General features: G+C 30.0%; 1 protein-coding gene across 1 annotated transcript; it reads left to right on the top strand.

Moving 5' to 3' along the window:
* The first annotated feature begins 5,474 nt into the window (after positions 1-5,474).
* On the top strand, positions 5,475-7,318 carry LOC105792235 (cytochrome P450 86A22). Its single transcript, XM_012620712.2, has one exon. The coding sequence runs from the start codon at positions 5,612-5,614 to the stop codon at positions 7,214-7,216; it is 1,605 nt and encodes a 534-aa protein (XP_012476166.1). The 5' UTR covers positions 5,475-5,611; the 3' UTR covers positions 7,217-7,318.
* The last annotated feature ends 6,365 nt before the right edge of the window (positions 7,319-13,683 follow it).

The following is a 13,683-nucleotide window of genomic DNA, read 5'->3' as shown; positions in this document are numbered from 1 at the left end:
AATAATATTCGAAAAGACAAAATAATAAGTGATTATTATTTTAACTTTTAAATCATATTAATTAATATAATAAATAAGGGGTATTTTTGTTTTATCATTTAGATTCTATCAATAATTACAACATCTTGACACTATTTCCATAATGTGAAATTAGGGGATAATCACATTGACAATCCAAACACTATAATATTACATTTGGCAAACCAAACACTCTCTTAAAAATAACTCTTCCTTTCAGGACTAAGACAATAGACGTGTTGTAGTTTTTTCTTTGGAAGTTTCTTTTTCTTGGCAAGGGGTTGAACATGGAGATTAATGATTTACAGAGACAGATGATGTAAAGTTGTTTTCAAGAAGAGACAATGTGATATGAACAGAAAGAGATGATCAGAGTGACACCCAAAATCAAAGCCCATAAATTTAGGTTGAATTAATACTGCAGCCTCCAAATTGATCATCATCATCAATGAAAGTTAATACAGTTGGGTGCATTAGATATTATAATACTTTGAGCTATCATGACCTTCATTAACATTAATTAAAAAATAAAAATCACCAAAGTGGGTTAACCAAGTCAGCTGCGGTGGCAATCAATGGCATTGTTTTAAGTAATTTAAATTTTATAATAAATAAAATGGTTATACTATTTTTTCGATATTCAATTTAATTTTTTCAAAATTAGGTACTATAGATTGAGATTATATTGAGACTCAAATAATTTAATTATCATCTATAGCATATTCAAAGTGGATACAAATATTAACTGTATTTGTTTTACTTTTGAAGATAATAGATTCAGATCAGTTCCGGAAAGTGGATGAGTAAAGCTTAATATAGATGTACAGTTTCACTTAACTCTTATTCGGCTGCAATTAGAGGAATCATTAGAGATGCTGGTGGTAATTGGTTACATGGTTATTCGATGACAATGTTTAGGATTGAAGCGAGATCTATGTTAGAAGGGCTTCGACTAGCTTGGGACAAGGGTTATCGACAGGTTGAGCTTGAATCTGATAATGTTCTGTTAGTGGAATCAATTTTAGTCGATAATTCTATCGATAGTCATATTATAGAATTATGAGCCATTCATAAGCTAATACAGAGGAATTGGAAAGTTCGTATCCGTCACATTTCCAAAGTTCACAACGAAGTTGCAGACTTTATGGCCAAGCATGCTGCTATAGTATTCACAAGTATCCAGGTATTCTTCGAACCTCCTCAAGTTGTGCAAAGTTAAGTTCAAAAAGATATTATGAGCTTTTGACTTTATGCTTGTTATTATAATCGTCTAGTACTGTTTTATTTACCAAAATAATAGATTCAGATTTAAATTAATCAAATCAATTTTAAGGGATATTGAGCATATTCGGATATTTGATAGAGTATAGATTTGAACTGTGATAATCAGATTTAATGTGAATAATAAGCGAATTGAATTTTAAAATAAATTTGTGGTTTTAGATTCAGACTTCATAAAAATAATAAATATCTTACTCATTATATACAAATAAGGTATTTTAAGGTATATATATATAAGGAAATATAAAACTTAATAAAATATTAAGGAAATATAAAAAGTTGTGGTTTTTATTTTCATATTTTAAAGTGTTATAAATGTATTTTTTTAGAAAGATATATCTTAGAAGTTGTTGGCTTAATTTCAATTTGAACTTTTGGGTTAGGACAAGTAAGTTAGTGTACTAAAATGTGTAAAAGGTCAAAATGCATATAAAATTTTACATTCTACTAATTCATGGTTTATGAATATGATTTGTACATTTTGTATTTATGTTATTTTTTCTATGATATTTTTATATTATATTTCATATTTTGTATAGTTTATTGATTGTTATGTTGTGTCTCGTTAAGTAACATGTTTTGTATTATTTTTCGTAGTTGTATTCATGATTTGTTGAATACATTTGTGCAAATCTTACTTTTTGTGTCGTTTTATATATTAACAAGCTAATTAAATTCTTATAAACTCAACTTTGTTATTGAACCAAAACCCCATTGGTACTCTATTTAAAATTTAGATAATTATATTTCTCACACATTAATATAAATGTGGTTTTTTAAAACTTTCACTTCAATTTTTTTGAAAATTTTAATTAGGGTCTTTTAATTTTTTTTAAATTCTCATCTTATCTTTTAATTTTTTGGGTAAACTACATCCAAGGTCGTTAAACTATTAGTATGTTTATGTTTTGGTCACTCAATTTTAAAAAGTTACAAGATGGTCACGAAATTGTTCAAAAGTTTTCATTTCATACTGCCTGCACCGGTCAAAAGCTCTCCTTTCCCTTTTCTTCTACAGTTTAATTCTTTTCATGAAACAGTTTTGAACGTCACGGATTTTTAAACAAAAATACAAACATCTTTATTCTTTGATCTCTAACACTGGCCATCAATTCGACTTGGATCTATGGTATGTTCTTCTACTTGTCAATAGGTATCGATCCACTGTACCGCTCATCAAATTGCCACTTGAAGTTTATTAGTCGGACTTCAAAAAAAACCAACAGCCCCGTGACTGAAAACTTTTAAGTAATTCAGTGATCATTTAGTAAATTTTTAAAGTTGAGTGACAAAAAACATAAACTTGCAAACTGTGGAAAACCATGTCAAAGTTTTACATCCTCTCAACTAAGAAATGCTTGCAACGTTGTGGCCCCAACTGGCAGACCATTAAATATTCTTGCTGTCTACTCATTTATGTATGTATATGTGTGAGTGTGGGGTTATGGCTCATGCATCTAAAGTCAAAATTAAAAGTCCCCACGACATTGATGAAGGTATTTGAGTAAAGAAAGGGATTATAATTTATTAGGTACTGAATTCCAGAAGAAGAAAAAGATGATTGGCTACTAAAATTAATCATTGTTGAATTGGTTTGTAATTATTAAGTCACATATTTGAATTTGTTTCCCTACCCTACACCTTAACGTCTTTCATATTAATTCTTTGGGGTTGGATTTCAACTCACAAAGAATGTTTTTATACAATATATTAGGATAAGAAATAGGGTAATGCAGGTTAAACTCGTGTCAAATAAATGTTTAATTGATAATTTGTATAATTTAATCGGTCTAACAAAATATTTAATTGTCGATTTATATAAATTAATCAGTCAAACTGATAACTAAATATACGTGAATTTAAATAACAATAATAATTTAGGTAAATGAAACTTGAAATTAAAACCCTTAATTTTAATTATTAGAATTTTATATGATGGAGCTGTACTTTTGACTTTTGGAAGGAACAAACGCAAATTTATGTAGAGTCGGTGGAGTTTATACAAATTATGAGATGAAGAATTAAGTGATCCATCCAAAAAGTAACTTTTATGATTTATCTTTAATTTTGAATTATAATAATAAGGTAGCACGATTTGAATTGGAACTTTAAATCATATATATATTTATTAACAAGTATCGGACGCAATAATGATGCACATTATATTTTTAATTAAGGTATTCGGTTCAAACCTTAAAAATAATATTATTGAGAGGAAGGATTAATTTCTATAAATTGTAGTACGAATATAAAAGATATCTTGATTTTATTAAAACTATTATATACTTTTGGAAATTATTAAAATCACCATCGACTGTGCAAAATAAGATATTATTATTTACTATTTTTAAAATAAAATGTTTTGTTTAATTAAGGCTTAATTATGCAATTGGGCTTCAACTTGACACATTTTTAATTTAACACTATTTTTGGTCGCACTTGATATCCGAACTTTTCATTTATGTATTTTGATATTTTTGGTAACACTACTAATTCTTTCAGGCATATGATACTTTGAAATCATGATAGGTGACAATAATTACATTATAATGTTGTCATCTTTTAAAAAAAGATTATTAATTATTTTAAAATTTAAAAGTATATAAAAAGCTAAAATTTTATTTAAAAACCTAAAAAATAGCCAAACTTTCTTCTCCATTATACAAAACCAACAAAAACTGAAGAAGAATTCAAGCAAGGACACTCTCGAGGCAGAGATGTTGTCCGTAAAGGGTGAATTTAAGGTGAGGCAAGAGGGGCCTGTAAATTTTTAAAATTTTAAAAGAATATTAATTTTATATATTTTTATGATGTCATAGTTATATCATTATTGCCACATTCACATATATCTCAGATTTAATGGTTTTACAAAAATATACTACAATGAAAAAAAAATTCAGACAGCATAAACACTAAATTGAAAGAATATGTTAAATGCATAATTTAATTAAGTTATATGGATAGAGTTTTCTTTATGATTATCGCTGTCTTTGTCCAATTTACGATTTAAAATTAATTTTCTTTTTAAATTAAAGTGATGTTAAAGTAAAATCCGATAATTCCGAAATTCACTAATTGGTGCTTTTGGGCCTAATAGTAACCAAACGAAATGATAAGAATGCTAGCTGATGTGTGCTAGCTGCTCACAAAAATCCATAACCAGTCACATGGTATGAAGAACAAATTTTCAGCATAATAATAGATTGCTAAGAATGAGGAAGAAAATGGGTTATATACATGTTCACATATATATATATATATATGAAAAGAAATACAAAGAGAGAGATTGTATGTTTCTATTTAAAATTTTTTAATGATTATAAATTGGGTAATCTATAAAAATAGTCATTTTTGTTTGTCTCAAATTACATTTTAGTTACTTATATTTGAAACGTTACGTTCTAGTCACTCATGTTACTGTTTTGTTATGAAGTGGTACTCTGCCATTAAGCTTCGTTAACTCCCTAACGGCATCCCTACGTGGTAGTTACCCATATTTTCCTTTTTAAGCAGGAGAAAATTAGGTTTTAGGGCATAGTTTTGTGTTCTATTATCATAAGAAAAATTAAAAATCTATTCTCCTCCCAGCTAAACATCCAAGTTGGCATTTAAAACACATTTGGACTACCACGTAGGACTGTTGTTAGGAGGTAACGGAGCTTAACGGCAGAGTGATCACTTCGTAACAAAACACTAACATAAGTAACATTTAAAACATAAATCATAAATGATTAAAATATAACCGGAGGTAAACAAAAGTGACTATTTTTATAGTTTACCTTATGAATATTAGTATGCTTATGAATATTAGTAGGCATATATAGGGAGAATAGTTGCTCAACCAATCTAATTTACATCTTCATTAAATGCTCCAATAGTTGGAATTTAAGGAGAACAAGCTCTTCCCTGTAAAATTAGGTGAGCCCCCTTTCTTCTTAAAGTTGTTGGAACTTCGTTTTAAATATATATATATATACACATTACAAAAGTCGACTATCGTGGTCATTTCACTTATATGATTTTCCAACGACCCTAGTCGGCCATTAATGGCATTGTGTTTAGTAGAAGAAGAAGAAGAAAATTAAGTCATGTATAATCTCAACAAATGTGGTTGCCCTTATTAATTACTTTTTGCCTTTCTCACTTTCTGTGCTATCCTATATAATCCTTTTCTTCTTCTGTATCTTCCCTTCACTCGTCATTCTCACAGCCTTCTCCTCCTTTCCTTTTCTTCTTCATAATATAGAACCTGGGTTTCGTTAGGGTTTACGAAATTGAAGGTTATTGTTTTACGTGTAAATTCTTTTTAAACATGGATGGATCTACGGCTCTGATGATCTTATCAGCCATGGTGGCGTATTTAGTGTGGTTCAAGTTTATTTCAAGGTCGCTTAATGGTCCACGTGTTTGGCCCTTATTGGGTAGTCTCCCTGGGCTCATCCAGAATTCTACTTGCATGCATGAGTGGATCGCCGACAATCTCCGCGCGTGTGGTGGCACGTACCAGACTTGCATTGCTGCAATTCCATTATTGGCCCGGAAACAAGGTCTGGTGACTGTCACGTGTGATCCGAAGAATTTGGAGCATATTTTGAAGATCCGGTTCGATAATTACCCTAAGGGGCCTACTTGGCAAGCTGTGTTCCATGATTTGCTGGGTGATGGGATCTTTAATTCTGATGGAGACACGTGGCTGTTCCAGCGGAAGACTGCCGCATTAGAATTTACCACCCGGACGCTGCGCCATGCTATGGCACGGTGGGTTAGCCGAGCCATTAAGTATCGGTTTTGCCCGATTCTTGAATCGGCTCAGCTCCAAGGGAAGCGAATTGATCTTCAAGACTTATTGCTTCGGCTCACTTTTGATAACATATGCGGCTTGACTTTCGGTAAGGACCCTCAAACACTTTCCCCAGGACTTCCAGAGAACGGCTTCGCAATGGCTTTTGATCGAGCCACGGAAGCCACGCTCCAACGCTTTATTTTGCCTGAAATCGTATGGAAGCTGAGGAAATGGCTTCGGCTTGGGATGGAAGTTAAGTTGAGCCAAAGCCTTAAACACATGGATAAATACTTATCCGAAATCATAAATACACGTAAGCAAGAGTTGGTGAGTCAGCATCAAAGTGAGATCCAACACGACGATTTGTTATCCCGTTTCATGAAAAAAAAAGAATCCTATTCAGATGAATTCCTTCAGCACGTGGCACTCAATTTCATCCTAGCTGGACGTGACACGTCATCAGTTGCCCTTTGTTGGTTTTTTTGGTTAGTAAATCAAAACTCAAGGGTGGAAGACAAAATTCTCATCGAGATTTGCACTATTCTAATGGAGACACGTGGATCCGACACTTCCAAATGGGTTGATGAACCATTAGTGTTTGAAGAAGTAGATCGAATGATATACCTTAAAGCCGCACTATCTGAAACACTAAGGCTTTACCCATCAGTGCCACAAGACTCAAAGCATGTAATCGCCGATGATGTCTTGCCGAACGGAGCATTTATCCCAGCGGGATCAAATGTCACATATTCTATATATTCAACCGGTCGGATGAAATTTATATGGGGCGAAGATTGCTTAGAATTCAAACCGGAAAGATGGTTATCAGAAGATGGCAAAAGATTCGAGACCCAAGATTCATACAAATTTGTTTCTTTCAACGCAGGTCCTAGGATTTGTTTAGGAAAGGATTTAGCTTACCTGCAGATGAAATCAATAGCCGCGGCGGTGCTGTTACGCCACCGTCTGACAGTGGCGGAAGGACACCGGGTGGAGCAGAAAATGTCACTAACATTGTTCATGAAATATGGTCTAGTGATGGACGTGCACCCAAGAAATCTAAAGCCTGTACTGGAAAAAATAGGCAAAGCTGGTGAAGTCATTGCCTCTAATGGCAACTATATGACGAATTAATCACAGCAGCTGGAGTATTAATTAAGATAGTATTATACTATTATATATATTTATTTTAAATCATCTATAAATGCAAGTGAAATAAAACCTGAAACCCAACTATATACATGGCTCAAATATTGAAATTTTGTACATTAATTTGAGGAATGATGACAAAAGTCATTGCTTCAATTGCTAATTTTTTTGTTTCCTTTTAAGTAATATCTTTTATTAACCTATAATATAGTTTTCCTATTATTTAATATAATACATCAACTTTGGTCAAATACATAATGTTATACATGAATTATGATTTTATACAATTGTATACATGAAAGTTTGATGGCAAAAGTACTATACAGACCCCTGTACTAAGTGTTAGATTGCATTTTTCCTCATCTCTACTCAAAAAATGAGCAAATCAATCTCTATGCATTAGATCAAAGAGCAAATTAGTCATTTTGTTAAATATTTCATCCATTTCTACAGTTAAAAAACTAATCCTTATATGTTAGCACGAGGCACACGTGGCATGTCACATGTTAGAGTCTGGTTATTTGTCAATCGCTACACCAATTTTTAACAGTAGAAGTGAATGAAAATTTTAACAAAAAGGACCGATTTGCTTTTTGATCAAACGTACGAGGATTAAATTGTCCATTTTTTTGATAGAATGGGCAAAATGCAGTCTAACTCCTAGTACAAGAACCTCCATGATACTTTTACCAAATTTTGATTTGATTCAAATTTCACAAATCACTAACACAATTATTGATAGTGCACCATTTTACATATCTTGTACATAAATAATTTTATTTATTTATACAAAAATAAAGTGGTGTCTTTATTTAAATGTGTACACTTGAATCAAAATTAAAACTTCATGTATACATTTAAACCACAATCAAATTTTATACGATTAATCAAATTCATATATCAAAATATATATTAAAAAATTGATAATATAAGGAGATAAGTTTAGATATAATTGCAGTGGCATCTGATATAATTGGAATAACACCTTTATCATTTTGGAAATTTTGTTATGATTTCCACTAATCCTTTATATAATTGGGCATTCCATATGATTTTGATAACTTTTATAAATTATTTTGATAATATTTTATATTTCAATAAATTTTAAATAATTTAGTTTTTAATATAATTTAGTTTAAATATGACAAAGGTTTTCACACTTTTTGAAATTTAAAATTTAATTTGTGTGCTTTAATTTTGAGATTTTAAGCCATTGTATTTTTATTTAAAAACTTGATTCTTTCGTCCTATTTTGTAATTATAAAAAGGTAAAAATATTTGTTAGCCCACAATATTTACAATTTTTTTGTCAAATTAATTTTATTATTTAAATTTTTAAAGTTTATAAAATAAAAACTTCAAAATATAAAAAACATTTTTAATAAATTCATAACATTATAAAATATATAATTAAAAATATTAAAAAATTGTTATTTAATTTTTCTTCTGATCAATACATATTGGAATAAAATTTGGATAAGTATTTTTAAATTTAATTAAAAACTATATTAAAAGTTGATTTAATATTGATCAAACAAATTGCTCAAACTTTGGGCATACCTTGAAGAAGTAAATACTTTTTAAAAAAACTTTTATACTTTTTTATTTTTAAGATATTATTTTTCGGTTATTTATTGAAAATATTAACAAAATTTGAATAATTTTATGTACTTTTAAAAAGTAAGAGAGAAAAAGGGTAAATATTGAAAGTTAAAAAATATATTTTATCTTTCTTATAACAGTAAAATTGGATAATAGAATCAAAGTTTTTAATGTATTAAAAGATTAAATTTTAAAATTAAAAAATATAAAAACGTATATAATTTCCACTATCTATGTCTCATATAGCTATAAATAATGAAAAGGGGGTGTGTTTGGTTTCAAAATTAAAAAAAGAATTAGTGAAGAAAATATGTTTGGTTGAAATGATTGCAAACAAGGGTTGTGCAATGTGCAGTTAGTTACGGGACAGCAGCGGCAGTTTACGGCTGGTGCGGGATATTTTATCGGTGCGTGGACGGACTTGGGAGGTTTCTGTTAAACATGTGTATAGAACAGTGAATCAATTTGTGGACGGCATGGAGAAGTTGGCTCACGCAGAAGCGGGTCTGATTTTAATATATTTTCGTGGGTAAAAAAATCATGCACCTGACTTTATAAAACACAAAATTGGTAATTATACATTTGACACATTAATACCCTAATTCATGGAATTAACCATATGTCAAAACAAAATTCTACACCCTAATTCCTGGAAGTCAACTGGTATGTATGGTATTACCAAATTTAATATTCTTCATTTTGAAATGTTGGATCTATATTTCTTCACTTATTAAAAATATTACATCTTTTAGTATATATTCTAGTTTTTTTTTTTGTACATCGATTCTATTTTATATTAATTAATTTTAAACTAATTTTGAAAAAAAATAAAATGATTATTAAAAGTGATGATGTAAAATGATTTAATTTTTTATAGAAAAACATTTTTATGTGGATTTTTCTAGACTTTTTAAAATTAATTTTGTAAAATTATTAATGGTGGGTCTACTTGATTTTTAATATTAAAATACCTTATTATGAATAATTAATATGATTATTATATAAATGATTAGTTTTAAGCAAACTATTGAAGATTAATATTAAATTATAAACACATGTTTTATGAAATTAAATAATAAATATATTAGTTATAATTTAATAACTTTATATAAAATAGAAAAGTCAAAGTTCTAATTTCTATCAAATAATTGTCATTATTTATGTAAATATCAGAGTATAAAAACAATTAAAATTTTAATCTCGAAAGATTACTTACTTAAAAATATTAAAATTTTGGATTATAATTGTAATTTTATTTTATAATTAAAATTATTTTAACTATGTATTATACTCATTTGAATCTTCGAATAATTTTTATATTATTTTATTTATAATTAAATTGATAATATTAAAATAATTTTTTGGGTTACTTAAAAGATTGTACGTGTTTCCTTTGAAATAATTAGCGAAAATTCTCCATTTTAAAAAAAATCATATTTAATAAATTTAAAACTATATAATAATTATTAGAAGTGTAAAATAAGCTATGAAAATTAAAATGTAAATTAATTAAATATTATGCAGCAATGAATAAATTATAGATCTTTTAATTTAAGAAAATTAATCTTTCATCTATGAGAATGAAAAACAAGTTAATTAAAAACTTAAAAAGAAATAAATATTTTTCTTACATTAAATATTATAAAAATAAAATAAATTAATTGCGTCAGTTTTGCAGAGGCTTATAGAAGCAATTATCAATCAAATCAAATGAAATTTCCTTTATTTTTTTCCTACATTTAATTTTTTTTGGTTAAAGTTGTTGTATTAAAAGTTAAATTGTCTTTTATCCTTTTACTCAATAAATAAATAAATTAGTCCTATAGGTTAAATTAAAGAGTAAATTAGTCATTTATCTTAAAAGTTGCATCCATTTCTACTATTAAAAACATACGTGGTTGACAAAATAACCATATAGTAACATGTGGTGCGCCACTTGTACTTCATGTTTATGTATAGAGTAGGGGCGAAGCCAGAAAATTTTTTTAGGAGGGCCAAAATTAAATTGTAATTTTTACCATTTTAACAGATTAAATCAAATTTTTATCATTTTAGGAGGTCCAAAGTGCAATTTTAATAGGCCTAAATGAAAATTTTCCGTTTTAGGGGGGTCAGGGCCCCTGCCAGCCCCCTAACTATGCCTCTGGTATAGTGGCTAGTTTTTAATAATAGAAATTGATGAATTTTTTAATAGAATGGTCGGTTTGCTCTTTAGTCTAACATACAATGACTAATTAGCCCTTTTTTGAGTAAAAGAGACCGAATATAATCTAACTCTTAATACAAATGTTTTCATAATATTTTTACCAATTTTCTTTATATATTTTTCATAGAGCACATTCCTAATATGTTCAAAAGAACACTATTAACAATTTTTGAAGCCACTTTTAACAATTAAATTGCTATGGATGATGGGACATTTTGTAGGCTATTATAATCCATTTCCTTAAAAAAAATTGTGTTTGCCCAAAAAACTTTGAATGCCATAAAAAAATATTGGTTAACCAAGATGGCTTTTGCTAGACACACCGGCCAAAAGATAAAATATCAATCTCCCATTTGTGCATCAAATTTACTTCAATAGTGAATATCTTTCTAAAAGTTTCAAGTATGATAGCATTGAAGGTAAGTCATTTTTTGTCTATTCATCTTCAGATGTTGTGTCTAATATGATAGCATTGAAGGTAAGTCATTTTTTGTTTATTTATCTTCATTAAACCTAAATTATTAATTATGTTTTGCATCTCAATAAATCTCTTTAATGTTTTCTTTTTCCTTTGTGGGTCGTTTTAATAAGAAACGACAACTATTGAAATAACATTTGTTTTTATAAATAAAAAAACTATCAAATAGATGGAAACGATAAAATAGGAGATTATCTTCGATTCAATGATTTTTTTACTATGTTAGCACAAGTGAGAAAGGAGAGTACAAATATTGAGTTACAGTATAGAAGTATATTATTGTTATACTCACTCCTCTCAGACACACTATTTGAATGTTCATTCTTCAGAGACACTTTTCAGATAACTCCTTAAGAACAATCTTTTGAGCACATTTTCTGCATCCATTCCTCAGCTACATACCCATGTGGATCTCGCACGTTAACCGCCACTTCTGACGTCAACTTCCACGTCCCACCTAAAGTGATTAATAACGTGTCCAACCGCCACCCTACCTAAACCTATGATGGCAGACCACTTGGCCAACTTACCTTGGTTTACCTATAGGAAGATGACACATAACACATTGGGATAATAACTAAAAGTATATAAGCATTTAGCCCTAACCAAAAAGGGCTTTATGTGTGTATAACACCCTATACCCGACCTAATCGTCGGACCTAAACTATAAGGTGCCACATTCGTTGTAGAAGCAACTATAATTAAATTTAATATGATTCACACCATCAACCGTATACAAATAAGAATTATAAGCAACAATACAACAAATATTCATTATCGGGTCTTGTACGAGCTTCCAAAAGCTTTAAAGTTAACTTGAGATCGAATTAGGGTTGAATTTTAGAAATCTTCAAAACCTCACTTTCAGATGTGTATTTGTACCCTTTTGAATCAAGAGTATTAAACGAAATTAAATTCTCTTCAATTCTAAAACATGTCACACGTCACTAAGTGTTCTGACAATTCCGTCAAACATCTTACTTTAATCGTTTCAACACCTGCAATTTTACACGAAGTATTATTTCCCATCAAAACAACACTTTCAGACACTATTTCATAAGTTATAAACCAATCCCGATTGGGACTCATGTGAAAGGTATAACCCGAATTAATGATCTACTTATCGCTCACTTTAGAATTGTTGATAGAAGCGACTAGAAGTTCACTATCGCTGTAGTCTTCTACAACATCAGCTTCACCGGAATTTTCTGGTTGTTTTCCCTTTTGATTCACAACCTCCATTTTGATCTTATTCTATAGCTTATAACACTTAGATTTAATGTGTCATTTATTCTTGTAGAAGTTACAAGTTTTACCTCTGTTTGAAGACTTCGATCTACCCTTAGATTTACCTCAAGGATTTCGTTCCTGTGTCATTCAACGATCATCATCAGCATTCCGTTCTTGTCTCCCACGAACAATGAGACTCTCTCCCTTAGAGTCGAATTTAACCACAATATGCTTTATCTTATCATACGAGGTCAAAGAATCATAAATCTCATCAATTGTGGGAGACTCGCAGCTATATAAAATCGTGTCTCTAAAGGTTGACTAAGACGGGGGCAACGAACAAAGTAGAATCAACCCTAGATCTTCCTTCTCATATTGAACCTCCATGGCCTCCAAGTTTGAGTGAATTTCTTTAAACACTGTTAAGTGTTTGTGCATAGACGCACCCCAAACGATGAGCATAAAGACACAGCTTCATATACAACTTGCTAGTTAGAGTTTTCAACATATATATTTGTTCCAGCCTCTTTTATAATGCAGTGACGGTCTTTTCACTACACCAAAAGAGGGTTTTAGTGGCGTTTTTTGTGGCGTTTGTCGATAAAACGCCACTACAAATCTGGCATTAGTGGCGCTAACCCTAAAACGCTAGTAAAGATCCAGAAATAGCGGCGCTTTTAGGAAAACGCTGTTAATGGTCAGACCTATAGTGGCGTTTTATATATCAACGCCGCAAAAGAGCATCATTAGTGGCGTTTTTAAAAAAACGCCGTAGTAAATCTGACAAAACGCATCGTTTAATATTCAGGAATAGTGGCAGTAGCGGCGTTTGTTTGTAAGCGCCGCAAACAATGTTAAACAAAACGCAGTGTACAAGATTGATGTATAGTAGAATTGGTGGCGTTTCTGTAAAAACGCCGCTGAAGTGGATCATTA

This window comes from Gossypium raimondii, chromosome 8, assembly GCF_025698545.1.
Source record: "Gossypium raimondii isolate GPD5lz chromosome 8, ASM2569854v1, whole genome shotgun sequence".
Classification (NCBI taxonomy): Eukaryota; Viridiplantae; Streptophyta; class Magnoliopsida; order Malvales; family Malvaceae; genus Gossypium; species Gossypium raimondii.
The sequence above is the reverse complement of the archived record's forward strand: the minus strand, read 5'-3'. Positions and strand labels throughout refer to the sequence as shown.

Coding starts and splice junctions, on each gene's coding strand:
- LOC105792235 (XM_012620712.2), top strand. CDS start 5,612: ATGGATGGATCTACGGCTCTGATGATCTTATCAGCCATGGTGGCGTAT.